The 16,234-nt window shown below is 50.9% G+C and overlaps 4 protein-coding genes and 1 non-coding gene across 5 annotated transcripts; 2 read left to right on the forward strand and 3 right to left on the reverse strand.

Annotated features, from left to right (window-relative positions):
• Positions 1-312: 312 nt before the first annotated feature.
• Positions 313-517, reverse strand: LOC114828296 (small nucleolar RNA U3). The gene has a single exon (XR_003777113.1). It is a non-coding gene; the product is annotated as a small nucleolar RNA U3 (small nucleolar RNA).
• An 809-nt stretch (positions 518-1,326) lies between these two features.
• LOC100898275 (glyceraldehyde-3-phosphate dehydrogenase 2) lies at positions 1,327-3,586 on the reverse strand. Its single transcript, XM_003744600.2, has 3 exons — positions 3,386-3,586; positions 2,020-2,578; positions 1,327-1,889 (listed from the first exon to the last, which is right to left on the reverse strand). The coding sequence occupies exons 1-3, from the start codon at positions 3,503-3,505 to the stop codon at positions 1,567-1,569; spliced, it is 1,002 nt and encodes a 333-aa protein (XP_003744648.1). The 5' UTR covers positions 3,506-3,586; the 3' UTR covers positions 1,327-1,566.
• Positions 3,587-5,754: 2,168 nt separating this feature from the next.
• Positions 5,755-12,118, forward strand: SamDC (S-adenosylmethionine decarboxylase). The gene is made up of 5 exons (XM_003744599.2): positions 5,755-5,882; positions 8,394-8,480; positions 10,078-10,198; positions 10,331-10,556; positions 10,718-12,118. The coding sequence occupies exons 1-5, from the start codon at positions 5,755-5,757 to the stop codon at positions 11,161-11,163; spliced, it is 1,008 nt and encodes a 335-aa protein (XP_003744647.1). The 3' UTR covers positions 11,164-12,118.
• Positions 12,119-12,327: 209 nt separating this feature from the next.
• On the reverse strand, positions 12,328-13,981 carry LOC100908316 (ribosomal RNA-processing protein 8). The gene is made up of 4 exons (XM_003744663.1): positions 13,241-13,981; positions 12,930-13,067; positions 12,672-12,838; positions 12,328-12,544 (listed from the first exon to the last, which is right to left on the reverse strand). The coding sequence occupies exons 1-4, from the start codon at positions 13,979-13,981 to the stop codon at positions 12,328-12,330; spliced, it is 1,263 nt and encodes a 420-aa protein (XP_003744711.1).
• A 366-nt stretch (positions 13,982-14,347) lies between these two features.
• Positions 14,348-16,222, forward strand: LOC100898424 (NADH dehydrogenase [ubiquinone] 1 alpha subcomplex assembly factor 4). The gene is made up of 3 exons (XM_003744601.1): positions 14,348-14,643; positions 14,791-14,876; positions 15,661-16,222. The coding sequence occupies exons 1-3, from the start codon at positions 14,496-14,498 to the stop codon at positions 16,030-16,032; spliced, it is 606 nt and encodes a 201-aa protein (XP_003744649.1). The 5' UTR covers positions 14,348-14,495; the 3' UTR covers positions 16,033-16,222.
• The last annotated feature ends 12 nt before the right edge of the window (positions 16,223-16,234 follow it).

Genomic DNA, 16,234 nt, shown 5'->3' on the forward strand with positions numbered 1-16,234 from the left:
GTGTCCAATATTATTAACTTCTCAGAGATTTATAATGAACTACATATATTACTATATTACTGCCCCAAGTACCCTGGGCGCATATCGATTCGACTCAGACGACTGATGAGTGTCCAACATTGATAAAGACCGAGAGTGATCATACGTACTTCCGAAATCGTCTGGAGGAGACGCCCGCTGCACCGCATCTAGCCGGAACCAGTTCTTCCGAGACGGCAGAGCGGTGGTTCGCGGAAGAAATGTAAAATCCCGCATGTAATTTCCGCTCGTGGGGTATAGGGTCGCATATTTTTGGAATATATGTGAACTGAAACCGCTCAGACTGAGTGCGTGCCACCGTACCTGTTGCCAGGTCCGAACGATCTTCAAGGAGAGATACTACCCCGAAGGGTTGCGTCAATCCAGTTTCACGCTCAGGCTCACACCCTCGACGCATCATCGAGGCTTCAGGGTGTACGAATCCGGCAAGCGGAAACGTTAGATCGACTACAGAAATGATCCTGTGAAGTACGATCTTAATTCTACAATGCTCGTGTGCATCTGTCATAACATGCAGGACTTCGCCGCGGGTTCCTCTGGATAGCGCGCGAAACTTTAACTCTCCGGGATTCCTCTCCGGGAGAATAGTATCGGATGCATTCATGATAGGGGCGACGACAATGAAAATCGTTCTGTAACGGTGTTTGTTCCAGAGTCGGGACTATAACTTCGTCGTTACGATATATCAAGCCTGTCAGATTAACGCGGGACGGGCTCATCCCGTCCAGTGTTGTCTGCATGTCGACACACCGAAAAGACGGTGAGCGATGTGGTTCGACCGTGGTACACCCGTGGTTCGCTATCCGCCGGTTCACGATGCGCCATCTAGTCGAGAGAATCTCGACCGCGCATACAGGGAAACCTTCGGGAGGGTCCCGAGCCGCGCGTTCACTACGCTGGAACGGAACTCATTGGGCTCTTTCGCTCGCGACCTTGAGCGTGCATTCCGACGGAAAGCACGTGCGCCATGGTTCCGCGTCTCCGTCTCGGAGGAGAGAGACGAATTCTCCGCATCCATCCAACGCTCAAATCAAGATGACTGGCCGTGCGTACACATCGGACCGCCCATGAGCAGGGAGCTTTAACGGCTTCATGTCACAGCGTTCCTTCGTGGCGCTACCTGATTCCCCACTCTTCGTCAGCTACTGGCCGGAGGATCATTCGATGCCGAAAAATTTCATTTATTCGTCGCATCGACGCCTCAATGGCTTCCCCGGAGATGCGTCTATCGTTCGAATCAATCCTTCAAATTTTTCCAGGAACCCGAGTGATCAAAGACAGTCTCGTGTTAGCCTCAGCTAGTTGAATGACTTATTTTATTGACACTCATTCATAATCGAACAGCCTTTATCGACATAGCTTGATCACCGACATCAACTAAAAAGCCCACGGGACAGGGCTGCTATGAAAGAGCAACTCGGTGCGGGGACGAGAAATCGGCGAGATTCCTGATTGTATCCCCACTCCAGCGTCATTACATGATCCGGAGTACGGCTCTCGAGTAGTCGATAAGGGAAGGTCATGAGTTTATTCCTTGGACTTCATGTACTTGATGAGGTCAACCACGCGATGGCTGTATCCGTACTCGTTGTCGTACCAAGCGACAAGCTTCACGAAAGTCGGTGAGAGAGAGATTCCGGCCTTCGCGTCGAAGATCGAAGAGTGAGTGTCTCCGAGGAAGTCGGTGGACACGACCTCGTCCTCAGTGTATCCGAGGATTCCTTTCCATTGATCGGAGTTGGCAGCGGCCTTCAGAGCAGCTTTGATCTGGTCGTACGAAGCTTCCTTGCCGAGTCGGACAGTCAGATCCACGACAGAGACGTCGGGAGTCGGGACACGGAAAGCCATTCCTTGGGGGGAAAATCACAATCATAACTCACCAAAGACTCTCTTTGAGCATAAGAAAAATCATCCGACGACTTCCGAAATTATCAATTCATCGAATTGTGTAGGCAACATATGGATGCTTCCGGGACTGACCTGTGAGCTTTCCGTTGAGCTCTGGGATGACTTTTCCGACAGCCTTGGCGGCGCCGGTGGAGGACGGGATGATGTTCTGGGCAGCGCCACGTCCACCACGCCAATCCTTCTTCGAGGGACCGTCGACAGTCTTCTGCGTGGCAGTAGTGGCATGCACGGTGGTCATGAGACCTTCGACAATGGTGAAGTTGTCGTTGATTACCTTGGCAAGAGGAGCCAAGCAGTTGGTGGTGCAAGAGGCGTTCGACACGATGTGCATGCTGTTGTCGTATTTGTCGTGGTTGACACCCATGACGAACATGGGGGCGTCGGGGGACGGGGCTGAAATGATGACTTTCTTCGCTCCAGCCTTTCGGTGAGCCTCCGCCTTCTCGAGAGAGGTGAACACTCCGGTAGACTCGACAATGTATTCAGCTCCGGCCTTCGCCCATGGGATGTTGGTGGGGTCAGACTCCTGGAAGACTTGGATTTTCTTGCCGCCGACGACGAGCATGCCACCCTCCTCGTGGACGTCACACTTGAAGCGTCCGTGGGTAGAGTCATATTTGACCATGTAGACCTGAGAAGCAGAATGTGAATTTTAGTGATTCTGAACGAAAAAACAAATCAGGAGACGTGCGTAATTCCGTGTATCTGGCCGCATTGGATGCGCTCGGAAGTCCTCATGACTCAGCATCGGTCACGAATGATCCCAAGGAGGAGCATGGCATCTCGCGATAAAATCGAGCATTTAGGGATAACGATAAGATTGGGAAGGATCTCGATTCATCGCTCAACGAAGCCCGGACTCGAGCATTGTCCATAAACACTCGATCGAGATTCTCTCGAGGACGCAGGCAAAGTCACGCGCAAGAAAACAACAGGGCTCGCAGTCCGCTCTCGGATTGACACAAAAATCTCCCCTCCCGACTCTCCCAGAGTTTGCGATTCGCCGCGACATTGGCGATGACTCAGAATTCCCGAAGGTGACAGGAGCTCACACCAACCTCTCGGACGACGCCATGGGTTATCGAGTGGAGGTCAACGAGAATTCGATGTTCATCGTCGTCAAAGAGGCTGTCTTCGAAACAAATTAGGGAAATCTGAGCTACTCATCCAGATCTCGTTGGGATATTATGCGGGGAATAGCATCCGCAGTCCAGTCTCAGCGTTTCCGCGCAGCGATAGTGAAGCCACGCCACTTGACAGCCGGCATCGCCACGCCATCGCCTACTGCATGAGAACCACGCGGAAGAGCCGAGGATCGCATTTAGCGCTTGGGCACAGATGAACTCGATGACGAGTTGAATCGAGTCGACGAATGGACCGAGCGAGCAATGCGAACACCGCATCGGGTCATGCTTGGGGTCAAGTACGAATCACTCACCATGTAGGTGACATCGATGAACGGGTCGTTGACGGCGACAACCTCGACGCCTTTCTCCAGGGCAGCGCGGAGCACAAGGCGACCGATACGACCGAATCCGTTGATTCCGATTTTCGCCATTGTCAAGCTTAAAAAGAGTTCAGTACGGGACTGAGGTTCACACTTCGACCGCTGGTAGTCGACTGAGTGAATCGCTGATGCTATTGGCTTGGTCAAGGTGACTCGACGAAGCGCATGCGCGTCTGTGGCGCCACCGAGCGCGCTTGCTTTGAATCTCCGCACTCCCTCCAATCGTGAGGAAAAGAAGCGGATGCCCGAGAGTGCAGTGCCTCTGTGGCCTACGTGCACCATGCAAAGTAACCTTCTATTATTTCTAGCTCGGGTTCTCGGCCAAAGTCAATGATCTGCGATCGGGCTACTTTTCCCGAGGCTCTGGAGTCCGGATGTCCTGGAGCAGACCAAGATCCGAGCGACGACGCCAGCTGTCTGCGGGAGTCAGCAGGATCATAGCAGAGAATAGGATGTTGATTCAAGCCGCTCGACCGTCGCGGCGAACACCGGAACTAGCGATCGATATATGTCGACACGGGAGGATCATCTGATCGGGAGATCAGTCACATCGGGCGCTTTCAATGCGTTGGATGATTTCGAAGCCCCGGAGAATCGGAGGGGGACGACACGAGGGCCCCAAGTGATTCTCGTTAGTGGTCTTGTCTCTTCTCAACGTGAACCATTCACGTGGTAGACGAATATCCAGAGCTATGATGCTTACTGGGGAGGGCTAGCTTCATGATTGATATAAGTTGCGCCGGAATCCTGGTTGCGGAGGGAGCAGGAGGTACTTACTTACCCCATTTTTTGTACTTTATATGTTCCGGCTACGATTCGTCGCTTTCATACGAAACGGCACGTTCCTTGACTGTTTCGTTGTTTTCATTCAGTTCGCATTTTTTTCTTGCAAACACTCCAGAACTCGCAGTTTGCAGTCTGTTAGAGATGATGTTTACGGCTGAATTAGGTCTTGTCGCTCTGCTTTGCGGATCGAGGAAAATACTTAGCAATCGCTTGCTCGGTGCGCGTTGCGACTGAGAATTAGTGAGAGATCGCCCCTTGGCAGCTCCAATGTACTGAATGGATACCCGTCCCCGTTCAACATAATTGGGGATCCCGGTGCTCTGAGCACATTAGCCCATCATCGGTCATAGGAAGCGGATGACATACGACTTCGTCATCATGAAGAGAAGTTCCCCAATTTTAGCGACTCTGCGCTGATTCGCCATCGAGCCGAGAGCGCATCCAGCTCCCCCAATGACCCATGACATGACCGCTCACCCGACTCTCTCTGTCGCGCGAAGGCTCGCCGATTCCCCCCTTGAACCTAGGACTCCATCCTACCTTACGAATGGATCCCTTTCGTTGCCCGGATTCGTTATTGAGGAATGATCGACATAAGCTGGAACGGAAGACGCAGAAAACCCGGAGTCGTGTTGTCGTGTGCCAATCTGCCGATCCTCATTTCTGTCACGCGCCCAATGGTCGAGCGCGGAGCCTGCCGGCCGCCGTACCGAGCACGACTTGCCGCAAGCGACGCTCAGGCTCTCTAAGAACGCGATGCATGTCTGGTGGAATGCAATTCGGAATGTTCTTGGCAACACTAGGCCAATGGATCGAAAGTCGTAGAGCGGAATCGCCAGATTCCCCAGGGTTTCCCCAAGGTGGAATCCTCGTGGAGCTTCCCTTGGATCGGGGGGGAGTACGGCGTGAGAAGCCCCAGACCGTCGTGTCCGAAATCGGCTGGAGTTTCGAGTCTCGACGTTAAGCTCAGCGGAGTCTCGCGGACGTCAAACCATCAATCTCGATGGGGACTAAGTGAGAGGCGAGGACATATCCCGCAATCGATCGTTAGAGACGATGTTGACGTTATGCGCGTAACGTCACATGCTCCAGCCGCGGCCATCACCAGTCAGACAGTCAATGCAGAGCAGTCGTGTTGCCCTACAGGACCCATGCTACCATAGAGCCCTGTCCCGCAACCCGGTTCTTTCGAACAACCGGTCATCCTGGTTGCGCTCATTGCCCTTTAAACAGGGGTCATCGGCCCGCTGTCTCAACGAGATTTCCGAGTTGCCGGCCATCGAAAGTTTGGTAAAAGACCGACGGCTCATCGTTTCTCGACTAGATGCCCCTTCGAAACTGTTTCGTGGTACTGTGTGGTGTTTTGTGGCACCGCCGCCGGAGTTCACTGCAGAATCCTCTCTTTGTCGATCCTCCTCTCCTTCTTCTAGGTGCGATCGCGGAAGACGGGTTCCTGTCGCAAATCCGAGTGACAGACTTCGGTTGAGCAGAGTACCCAGTGTACCGGGAACGAGATGAGTGAATCCAGTGAAGAGTTCCAGAGCGACTTTTTCGAAGGCACCGAGAAGCTACTTGAGGTCTGGTTCGGAACCCGCTCTGGAAATGAAGGTCCGAAAAAATGCGACCTCCGAGTCATTCGCAGGTCAGTATCATTCTTGATCGCGCGGAGATCGAGTGTCATCACTCAACTCCGACGAGAGATAGGTGGTCGATGTCCATCCGAATCGCTCGCGCTGTAAAGATTCTGATGCGTTACGATTGTTACGCTCACTTTTCCGCGCGGAGAAATCTAACGGTTCATGAGCTGTCCGATGTAAATATTCGAATCTTTGTCGATCATCGCGGAGATGGGTTCCTCGCGGCTCCTTCACGCAGAATCGTTTTCTCTCCGACGGATCGGGCTCATCTCGATGTACCTACATTCCCATCGTATCTAGGTTAGAGAAGCTCGGTGCTCGATGACGAGAATCGGCGACGGATAATAAACTCAAGTTTTGAAGCACTGCGAGACACTTTTCGTCGGACTCTTGCATCTAGTTCTATATCCGGAAGGCAAATCATCCGATTTGAATATTGATTCATGACTTTGGGGGCCAAGTACCTCGAGCGAAATGATCGGTATACTCTCCTCTATTGTAAAGCCCCACCTCGAGGTCTAGTCGTGAACTTCGGAGGAAAGCTCTGCCGCAGTATCTGAGAACGTGTCCAGACCCCAGGAATTCGATCCGAACGCCGATATCCGTGGCTCATTATCATTAAGCATGAGTGGGGTCGTGCTATTCGCGATAGAGACCTCGTGTAGAATTCTTTCACTGGCCCATTATCGCATGCCGAGATTGAGAGTCGAGGCGGCTTATTGGAACTACCTCTACATCTACGGTTTGCGGATACCTTGGCCGTGCTCCCCACTATATAACCTCGATGCGAGCTCGATGACTGAGCTGACTTTGCGGAGCATCACTGATTCGCTGTATGAGAAGAAAATTGTCTGTTCGAATCTTCGCCTAATAAACCCCGTCATATTAGATGGGCAATATCCGCTCCTATGAGTTTGGGGATTTCAGAGGAGCTCGCACGAATATACTCAAGGAAAAGCGTTCGCGGGCTACCTCGCAACCAGGAGTAATTCGGTGGGATTGTGCACACACCGAATACTGAAACAAATCAGCAGCTGAGCGGCCGGTGATCGGGCTGCGCATTGTCCGCCGAGTGGAGCTGGTTTTGTCTGGTATCTATTCTATTTCTATATTACGATTCCGTGCTATACTGTTCGGAAAGGCGAGGAAGCTCTGGGAGACTGACAACCATTTTTGAAATAATTGTTGCATCGGATAAATGTTCGACTATGCTGCGTTCTCTTGGTAGGCTCGAAGCACGCTTCCTCAAGATAAGGCTTCGCCTGTTCTTCCCCGGTAATTTCGCTATGCAGCCTGGCTTGACCCTGAGCAACAACGGTGAATCGAGAGTAAATTATTCAAAAGCTCTCCGATTCTTCAGGAGGTGTGCGTTCTCCCTCGGTCGAGATTCGAGGGTTCTCAAAGGTACGATCGATCCAACGCTCTCGATGCCGAAATATCATCCGATTCTGCTCCGAATAAGTCTCATGGATCTATTTCGATGCTGCTCTCAAGCAGCGCGCCCTGTCTCATCGCTCTCGGACGGTATCTCAGAAGTGGATGGGCTTAATCGAAACATTCGAGAATCTGGATCCCCTCGAAAGTCCAAATTCTATCCGCAGCAGTCTTCTGTTTATGCAGGATGGCGGGGCGATAGAGCATTAGGACTAGGGTAGTAATCATGGACCGAATTGCGGAGCCTCTCGAGTTCCTCTGCTACCTTGTACGTGGTGGAATGCAGCCGAGATCAGTATCGCACAGAATCCGAATCATGAGCTCCGCTAGGGAGTCGGATTTTCCTGCGGGCTAGAGCTGCAATAACTGTCCGGAGGAATGAGTTTCGGAGACGACCGTACATGAGCCGTTTTCTTTGAAGTACGTACACCGATTCTGCCCAACGACGACATCGATCGATCAGCCGGATCATGCACTCGTACCGGTCGTCGTCACCGGTCGAAACCAGAGCTCTCACTCCAGAATTTTGTTTCTCCCCGCTCATCTGTTGCTCAAGATAGCATCGAGTAACATTGTTGCAAAAAAAGGGATTAGAATCTCGATTCATGGGCTCGCCGTCTCGGGGGCTTGGGCGATTGAGAGTATCGTTCTCTACCTTCGTTTATGTGGTCGGAGGACGGAGACTCATTGCCAATATCGGAAATCTGCGGAATCGGATCGTTCCGGAACGATTCGGTCTAAACAGAACTCGATAGTCTGTGGAAACACTGCGCTCTGTAGGCAGGATGTGCTATCATGTTGAGTCATCGCGATGCTTAAACGGCTGATACGGATGGGTCACGCTTTCGATTGCCATCGATTTTGTATGCAGATCCTCACGCTACCACCGTCAGATTCTCGCATGCTTGTTCTTGCAGACTACCTATGTCATGCCGTTTCATCTCTAGTCACGACGAAAACCCAGAGAAGCGGTCAATCGAGTCCCGTATTTTGCCCCCGTCCCTGCAGCCAGTGATAACGCCCGAGAGAGCCCGCCGTCTCCAAAAGTCGAACCTTTCAGTAAATCACTGGTTTCTCCACAGAGCTACCTGGGAATCGATGCTGAAACTCGTCAAGTGCGAAATCATTTCTCAAATGAGTAACGAAGACGTAGACGCCTACGTGCTGAGGTGAGAATTTGCTAACATATTCATTATGACTCTCTGTGAATCGTCGTATATCTTATGCTTCTTCTATCGCGTAGAATGAAAGTGCAGACAATGAAAGAGAGTTTTTGATGGGCATCCTGCATAGAGCCTTTTAGTCATGAATTCATTTCGTTGCTCAATCGATCGTGTTCCTCCACGGGACCGATTACCGAACTATCGCCCTCTGTTAAACTTGCTCACGAGAAAATTTCTACGATAAGTCCGATCTTGATGAATAAAATTGATGTCATGCTTGGTCGATGAAAAGCTCAAACAGAGGAGGTCATAACAGTCACGGAGGGATCCGTGAATGACCTAGGGGTGAGTTAGTGTGGCGAGTTTGAGTCTTCGAGTTTTTGACGCTGTTCCATTTGAATTTCGACTGGATGAGTTAACAAGTGCATTTCAGCTCGAAAACGAATCTCTTTACGCGGTATCGTGGAGCCATGCGGGCCTTCCACGAAACCGGGTAAAAGTGTGAGTTTTCATGGGTTCAACGAGGTTGAAAGTCTCCGGCACCTGAAATGTTCCGCCGTTCCAAACGTCGTGTTCGGCCAGACCTCAAGAGCCTGTCCGCCGATGCCATCCTTGATGGCGCGGTCGGTCTGGAGCAACCACTGACTCCGTGGTGCTAGGGTATATTACACTTTGGTTATTTTCCAAAGAACTGACGGCGACACAATGATGCAGTCGAGCCCTGGACTGCTTTCTCTGAGAAGCAGATCATTGCAGAAAATTGACGATTCATTCGATAGAACAAGACGCATCTTTGAATCAACGTATTATTTCTTAGAACCGATTCTCTTCACTCATGATGTTCGGTGGGATCGCGTGTTTCGAAACTCGTGATCGCTCTCGACTCTCCAGGCCTGGACTTCAGTGTTCGATTTCTCTCGGAGGATTCGCGAATTCCGTCGGAATATGACTCTCTGAATGAGCTTGCTCTTGAAATGTGTTCTCGAGTTTCGAGATTCGTGGATCCCGAATCGCTCGAGCGTAGATCTTGTTCCTCCTTCTCTACCGGCCGTCATCATGAGGCTCGAGTACCGCTCTAAACCCAAACAATTGAATGCGCTGATCAATGGAAGAATCGAAGCTCCATAGACGTATCGAATTATGGATTGAAAGTCCTCGGTATCGTTCGGTGCGAGTATTTTGCTTTCCCGTGTACAAAGTTCACAAAAGCGTTCATATATGAGCATCTTCTTCATTTAATTTTTCCTTTCCAGATATCTTAGGTAGGTTCACTGCGTCTTAGGGCTCGCTGCGGGTTATTATAGCTCAACTCAAGACCAAAATCAACAACGTCCCGGTGTTGGCGAAGATTCCACCGGTTGGACTATAAGTTTCCTATCCCCTTTCTCCGTCTCTTCAATATAAGGGGTCGAGCAAAGGTCTTGAGCGGGGCTTGATAACTGGTCGTTGGACTCCGGGGTTGGCACTGGCCAAGCCACAGGCTATCCATTACTTTCGATCCACGAATAAGTTGTGTCCAACCGTCTTATGGTTCCCTTGCGAACCATTCAGTTCACAGGCGTTCGAGCTCAGGGAACTCATTTCGGAATTCGACGTTTTACAGCGAGAGCTCCATGTTCATCTCTAAAGATCGCTTCATCCTGAAAACATGCGGGACCACAACACTGCTATGTTGTGTAGAGGCCCTGCTCTACATCGTGAACCAGTTCACTGGATTCGACAAGGTAGGTTCACGTCCCCCGCAGGACCAAATTACCACTGCGCGATATTACGGGCTCGCGGAGTTTTCCATCGGCTAACGGAGTACATTGTATTATTTTCTGATCTTTATTGCCAACCTTCGAGGAACATTCCAGGTTCGAGACGTGTTTTACTCACGAAAGAACTACATGAGGCCCGAGCTCCAGGACAAGCCGCACTCTTCTTTCGAGGAAGAAGCTGCAGCGCTCGACACGTACTTCAAGGACGGCAATGCCTACTGTTTGGGGAGCATCAATCGAGATTGTTGGTACCTCTATACGCTCCAAGGTCACCATATCAATCGTGCCGACCAAACCTTGGAGCTCATCATGCAAGACTTGGGTAAGCGGTCTGACGACGCTTCTCTCTCTTTCGGGAAATCTCTTACGACGTATTCGGTCAAGAGAACCTTTTTGACCTCGCGGATCTCCGCTGAGAATGCGAAATCCTGAAAAGCTGAAAGAATGCGAAATCCTAAAATCAATGCCGTGACGTGTCCGCAGACCCCCGCGTGATGTCGATCTTCACCCAGGCCGAGTCAAATTCGGCTCTGGAGGCGACTCGGAAGTCCGGAATCGATACAATATATCCAGGAGCGAAGATCGACGACTTCCTGTTCTCCCCTTGCGGTTATTCGATGAACGGACTCATCAAAGGCGACCACTACATGACCATTCACATCACGCCAGAAGCTCAATGTAGTTACGTGAGCTTCGAGACCAATTTCCCTCACGACAAGTACGATCAGGTCGTATCGACGGTGATGCGTATATTCAGGCCGAGCAAGTGTGTCGCCACCGTTTTCGCATCGAAGGATTCCGTGGCCTCGAGAGCTGTTCGACACTTCGACGATCTCGCCGTGCAAGGCTTCCAACAGAAAGAACTCCAAATGTGTCGTTTCACTGAGTACGATCTCACTTTCGCTCTGTTCGCCAAGGCGCCCAGTTGAGGCCTGGCCGCGCGGGGGGGCCATTCTTCCAGCGCGACTATTCGAACTCTCAAGCCACCTAATAGTTTTTGGAGCGACAAGGTCGCCCTGATCGCTTTCCTCAACGTTCTCTACTCTCTGCTACTCCTAAAGACGCATCAAAGTTTCTATCAGCACCCTCCGCGTAAACAGCTAATTGTGGTCGGAAATCCGCTGTGGCGGCTTCGTTCCGTACCGTTCACCTGATGAGGTTTTTAAAAATTCTAAATGAAATTCATCCTGAACTACGAGTCTCATGGGGACTCCGTTCCAGCCGCTCCGCGCTGGAGCAGCCTCAGAGTTCGCTGAAGCGAGGACTGGTACTAGCTCACGAAGCGTCATTGATTTTGATTCTCCGGCAATGAGCCATGAGCTCGAGAGCTTCCACGACCGGATGGTCACGGACTCGAACCACGATGACAAGTGGAAATGAATCACGGTGAACCCTGACGGGCATCGTCGGACATCATGACTGCGGTTTGAGGCTTTGGCGACCGCTCGCCGAGCGACTCGATTTTCTTGATGATCCCAGATTAGGCCTGCTCGATCTCCCCATCGGTCGATAACAAAGGGTAGAATCGAACTCAGGACCATCCGGATAGGTCTTCCGTCACCAAGGTCCGAGAAATATTCGATTAAATAGGGCCTGGCAAGAGGTTTCCCCTCGCGAAGAGGGTTCGGAAGTCGATGGAATTTTCAATGAGCTCTATCAGAGTGGCCCCTCTGAGAGCATGAATAAGCCGATTCGTCGCCTATTCTATTAATTCCTTCATGGATTAGTTTGGACCGAGATGGTCGATTTCTCTACGATTCCCCGCATTTCCCTCGTGGGCTGGAAGGAATTTTCCAGTGGTCACGTTACTTAATTGTTCTGATGTCGAAATGGACAAGTATGGGAAAAATACACTGACGAAGTTAATAAATCTTGAAGTTGATTTCAATCCGTTCTAGTGAATTCTTCCCAATAACTTTCTTCCCTGGAAGAGACGCTCCGGATGTCTTCCATGGCGGGGAAAACACTCAGCTTCGCTTTGGGACAGACATCCCCGAGTTAATGTTTATATGTGTATATATATATATATCTCCCGCGGGAATTCCCAATCGGTAGCCAGGGAAGCCGCGGAACCACCACAACCCACTCCGATATCAGCGTTTTTTGTACAAACAAGGATTCAGCCACAAAACATTGTCCATGGTATTTTCCGCTCCTCTAGGCATGGTTTTCGATTTTCGAAAACTGAAGAAATGGAAGACACGAGCTGTATCCTTGTATTTCAAGGCGAAGCCGTACCGCTTCATAGCTTTCACGAACAACTCGACCGATGGCATTCTGCTCTCAACTTCCGCAATCAGAAGTTCGCCGCTGAAAAATGCCGGATCTATTATTCTCTCTTATCGTCAGCGACGGTTCCAGGGGGGAGGGAGATGCTGGTCGGCAAAAAGAACAAAGGAGAAAGCGTGGGGACAGGACTCTCGTCAATTCTACTCACTTTGGTATTAGAATACGATTCGCTTCAAGTACAAACTGACCCATGTCAGTCCCCATCAACGAAAGGCACATGACAGCCAGGTCCACGCTTTCAGCCGCCAAGGGCACGTTCCGTATGTTGCACGCCACCACGTGCTCATTCGCAGCAACGAGATCGAAAGAATGAATCTGCAACATGAATGAGGGAAGGGTGAGCCTAGCGGAGACATGCCCGGAAGGAAGGTCCGTCGATGAATAATTCCTTCGTGCTTGGACGTGCCTGGAATCCGAGAGGTTTGAGAACCTCGGCCAGTTTAGCTTCTCCGCAACCGAGATCAGCGATCCTTGAGGTTCGAGGGAACGACTCCTTGATTTCCGAGATGATTCTGTCGAGGGGATTCAGGCGCCATCTGCCTACCTGCTCGGCAAGATGATGAACCATTTTAGCGGATGCGGGCTACAACAGACTCAATCGAAATCAACTGCTTGGGTGGGATCTACGCTCCGTGATGAAACTTCGACGGCCCTTCGACTCCACAGCCGTCGTGCTTTTTTTCTGTTCTCAACGATATCATGTCAGACGAGACGTACCTGGTGACGATACCCCTCATGGTACACTTGGAAGTTATTCGGGTCCTCATTGAACAGCTGCTCTGCCTCGTCACTCTTGGAGGTATACAGCATCTCGTTTATCATCCGGAACTGAGCTACTCTCATTTGTTGGAGCGCCTTGCTGCCGTGCGTTCCCACGATAGTGGGATAATTCACAACGTCGATGATCTCGTCCTCATCGTCTTCTTTGGCGGGCTCAAGTTCAAGTTTTTTCATTTCCCTAGCCAAAGAGTTCCGATTGCGGCTCGCGGGTTCATCGTCGCCCTCCGACGAGCCATCAGAGTTCATCTCCTTGAGATCTTCCTGTGGAAAGCCGAACAACAGGTAATTCCTCTCCAGCTTCTCGATGCTGTCCTTCAGCCGGCCGTTCTTCCCTCTGAGCAGCGTGCGATGTTTTAGTCTGTACTCCAGCTCCGCTTCGCTCGGAGGATCTCGTCTCTTAGCAGGATCCACCCGAAGATTCGCCAGGCTACTCTTGTGCTTGTCACTGCCGACGCTCGATCCTGGACTGTTCTTTGGTGCCTCCCGTGGACATCTGGACGTTGAGCTACCCTTCCGAGAATGCCGTTTGGGTTCACTTGAGCCGATCTTCAAGGCGCTCAACACAGCTTTTTCCATTGTTGATTCTTTTTTCATCGGTAATCGCTTCGAGTTTTTCCGGTTCCGTTTCCTCTCGCGTTCCTTTCGCTTCCGATTGACATGCTGTCTGAAATTCCCCATCTCCGGTGGGGGTTGAGGTTCCAGGTGAGTCCAGCGTGGAGAAACAAAATTCGATGCACCCTTTCACCTGTCAGCCGAAGGCACGGAGCCCAGCAACGAAGCACGCGCCAATATTTTGGTTCCAGCTACTTCCCTTAAAACGCGGACCGCTCCGCAGACACGGATCGAAGGTCAAGACCTCTCTTTGAGTTCAATGGGATCTCATCTCAACGGAGCATGAGAGGGCGAGGGAATAAACTTTGAGATCGCCCCAAATGATCCTACCCCGAAGTAATCGCGGTCTTGCAGGGCATCGTGGCTGCGAAATATTATCCCGAGCAAGTGGGAGATGCCGTCTTCCGTGATTTAAGGTTATCCGCCGGCCCCATCGCCATGTCTCTCCGCCACCCGAACAGACGAATCGCGCATTGGTCTCCGGGTTCAGAGTTTCGAATGACTCTTTGTCTCCACGAGTGGCTGTGTTCCTAAAGTCTCACGACTTGCTTTTCCACGTACAAGGCATTCGAAGACCGGCATGGGTAACGCGATTCGGAGAACCGTCACGAAGCCGTTCCGGTCATTCAACGTCGAAAACCGGGCTCAGAGAGTACTTTCCCGGGAAAAACCGGTACAGGCGCCCCACTATGAGACCGCGCAACAAGATTTGCCCAAAGAAATGCAAGGTAAGGTAGCCGACCTGGTGGAGTTTGAGAAATCGATTAAAGATTATAATTGATAACCACGAAAACACACTGGTCAACCCCAGAACGTTCGTCGGTCGGTGACTCCCTCGCAAAAGCTCTAATCCCTTTATTCTTGCTGAATTCCAGAGCAAATTCGCTCGAAGATTGTCTCCAGAAGCGATGCTCTCAACGAACGCCTGCGAGATGTCCGAGTTGTCTCTGATGGAGTTAATGTGAGTATGAATGTGGATCCGGAGAGTCTGATGCATCAACGGCGCGGAACGCTTCCCCCTTTTTTCGTACTTCTGAGTCAGAACATGCCGAATCTGACCCAACCGTCTTACGAGGTCGCTTTCGGCGCTCGAGTTCTCCTGAGAATCGCAGAGTTAGCTCGGATTCTGAGTAAGCCGGAGCCTACGACGAAGATGAACTGTTGGGCGAATTTCCGCCGTAGTCATGATTTTGTCGTCGTGACACACATGCGTATGATTAATATCGTGGTCATACTTATGATCGTTGCTATAATCACAGACATGCGTATTATAACGGTGGTTCTCATCATCATCTCCATCGATCATTATCAGGGAATCATTGCTGTCACAGGCGATTTCCTAGTTATTGGGTCTCATTGTGGTCAAGATGATCGTCATAATCACTTTTCGCGGAGATTAGCTTAGCGACTCTCATTTCTGATCGGAGATGAATGCTTCGACTCCGGAGTCGAGGCCACGAGCTCGACTGCGACATCGTTTCAGACCGACAGCGCGAGGGTCGCGATGCAGAAGTATCTCTATCTAGGTGATCCCTGCACAGCTCGTTTGATGCTAGGAGAAAATCCGCTATGAGCGAATATCATCAATTAGCATCGCCCCTCTATCTTCGATATCCGCGTCTCGTTCTCATTCACCTCTAAATCACCTGCGCCATGGGCGTCATTGATCATTTTATGCACATGCCGAACGAGGTTGATGGATCCCGAAGAGAACTCGATGAATCGAACCTAATTCTATGTTCCAGCCCGAGATAAAACGGATTCAGGAAAATCTTCCCAGGGACCGCTTCCCGAGTGCACTACCTGCATACGGATTCGTGGAACCGAAGAGCGTACCGAAAGGGAAACTCTCGCTCTCGCAGTCTATATCCTTGTTAGAGAAGCACTACAGCAACCCCGCAAAATATACAGCAGCTGAAGCCGCCAAGGAATTTCACTTGGACGTACGGGACGCGGAACTCATCATAGAGTACTACATGCCCTTGACGCTTATGGATCCGGAAAGCCCCGTAGACATGGCTAAATTAGGAGTGGAGACGAGGACAGAGTTGCAAAGCATACCGGAGCACCCTGATATTGAACGCGAGGAAGATCCGCAAACGGACAAGAAGCCCTAAGTTGCTGGAATAAAGTCAGCGAATAGCAGGTTTTTGGTATGCACATGGTTTTCCTCCGATAGGCGGCTCACACGAGATACTTCGAAGTTTCGGAGGGGGTTCTTGCTGGTTCGCGAGTACTCGAATTGAGCTTCGCCTCATTCGCCACACCATCATATAAAACACTCGATTTTCTACTTATCCATAAGAAGTTCGTTTATTC

Source organism: Galendromus occidentalis, unplaced genomic scaffold, assembly GCF_000255335.2.
Source record: "Galendromus occidentalis unplaced genomic scaffold, Mocc_1.1 scf7180000077471, whole genome shotgun sequence".
NCBI classification, from domain to species: Eukaryota; Metazoa; Arthropoda; class Arachnida; order Mesostigmata; family Phytoseiidae; genus Galendromus; species Galendromus occidentalis.

What these genes read in the sequence shown, in the direction of transcription:
- LOC100898275 (XM_003744600.2), bottom strand. Translation starts at nt 3,505, where the DNA reads ATGGCGAAAATCGGAATCAACGGATTCGGTCGTATCGGTCGCCTTGTG. An exon ending in TCATCGATGTCACCTACATG is followed by an intron (nt 2,579 to 3,385) that starts GTGAGTGATTCG and finishes TCTGCTTCTCAG; the next exon opens with GTCTACATGGTCAAATATGA. An exon ending in GCTCAACGGAAAGCTCACAG is followed by an intron (nt 1,890 to 2,019) that starts GTCAGTCCCGGA and finishes TTTCCCCCCAAG; the next exon opens with GAATGGCTTTCCGTGTCCCG.
- SamDC (XM_003744599.2), top strand. Translation starts at nt 5,755, where the DNA reads ATGAGTGAATCCAGTGAAGAGTTCCAGAGCGACTTTTTCGAAGGCACC. An exon ending in GACCTCCGAGTCATTCGCAG is followed by an intron (nt 5,883 to 8,393) that starts GTCAGTATCATT and finishes GTTTCTCCACAG; the next exon opens with AGCTACCTGGGAATCGATGC. An exon ending in AGTTCACTGGATTCGACAAG is followed by an intron (nt 10,199 to 10,330) that starts GTAGGTTCACGT and finishes GGAACATTCCAG; the next exon opens with GTTCGAGACGTGTTTTACTC.
- LOC100908316 (XM_003744663.1), bottom strand. Translation starts at nt 13,981, where the DNA reads ATGGGGAATTTCAGACAGCATGTCAATCGGAAGCGAAAGGAACGCGAG. An exon ending in TCAAACCTCTCGGATTCCAG is followed by an intron (nt 12,839 to 12,929) that starts GCACGTCCAAGC and finishes TTCATGTTGCAG; the next exon opens with ATTCATTCTTTCGATCTCGT. An exon ending in AATCGTATTCTAATACCAAA is followed by an intron (nt 12,545 to 12,671) that starts GTGAGTAGAATT and finishes GGCATTTTTCAG; the next exon opens with CGGCGAACTTCTGATTGCGG.
- LOC100898424 (XM_003744601.1), top strand. Translation starts at nt 14,496, where the DNA reads ATGGGTAACGCGATTCGGAGAACCGTCACGAAGCCGTTCCGGTCATTC. An exon ending in TTTGCCCAAAGAAATGCAAG is followed by an intron (nt 14,644 to 14,790) that starts GTAAGGTAGCCG and finishes GCTGAATTCCAG; the next exon opens with AGCAAATTCGCTCGAAGATT. An exon ending in TTGTCTCTGATGGAGTTAAT is followed by an intron (nt 14,877 to 15,660) that starts GTGAGTATGAAT and finishes TCTATGTTCCAG; the next exon opens with CCCGAGATAAAACGGATTCA.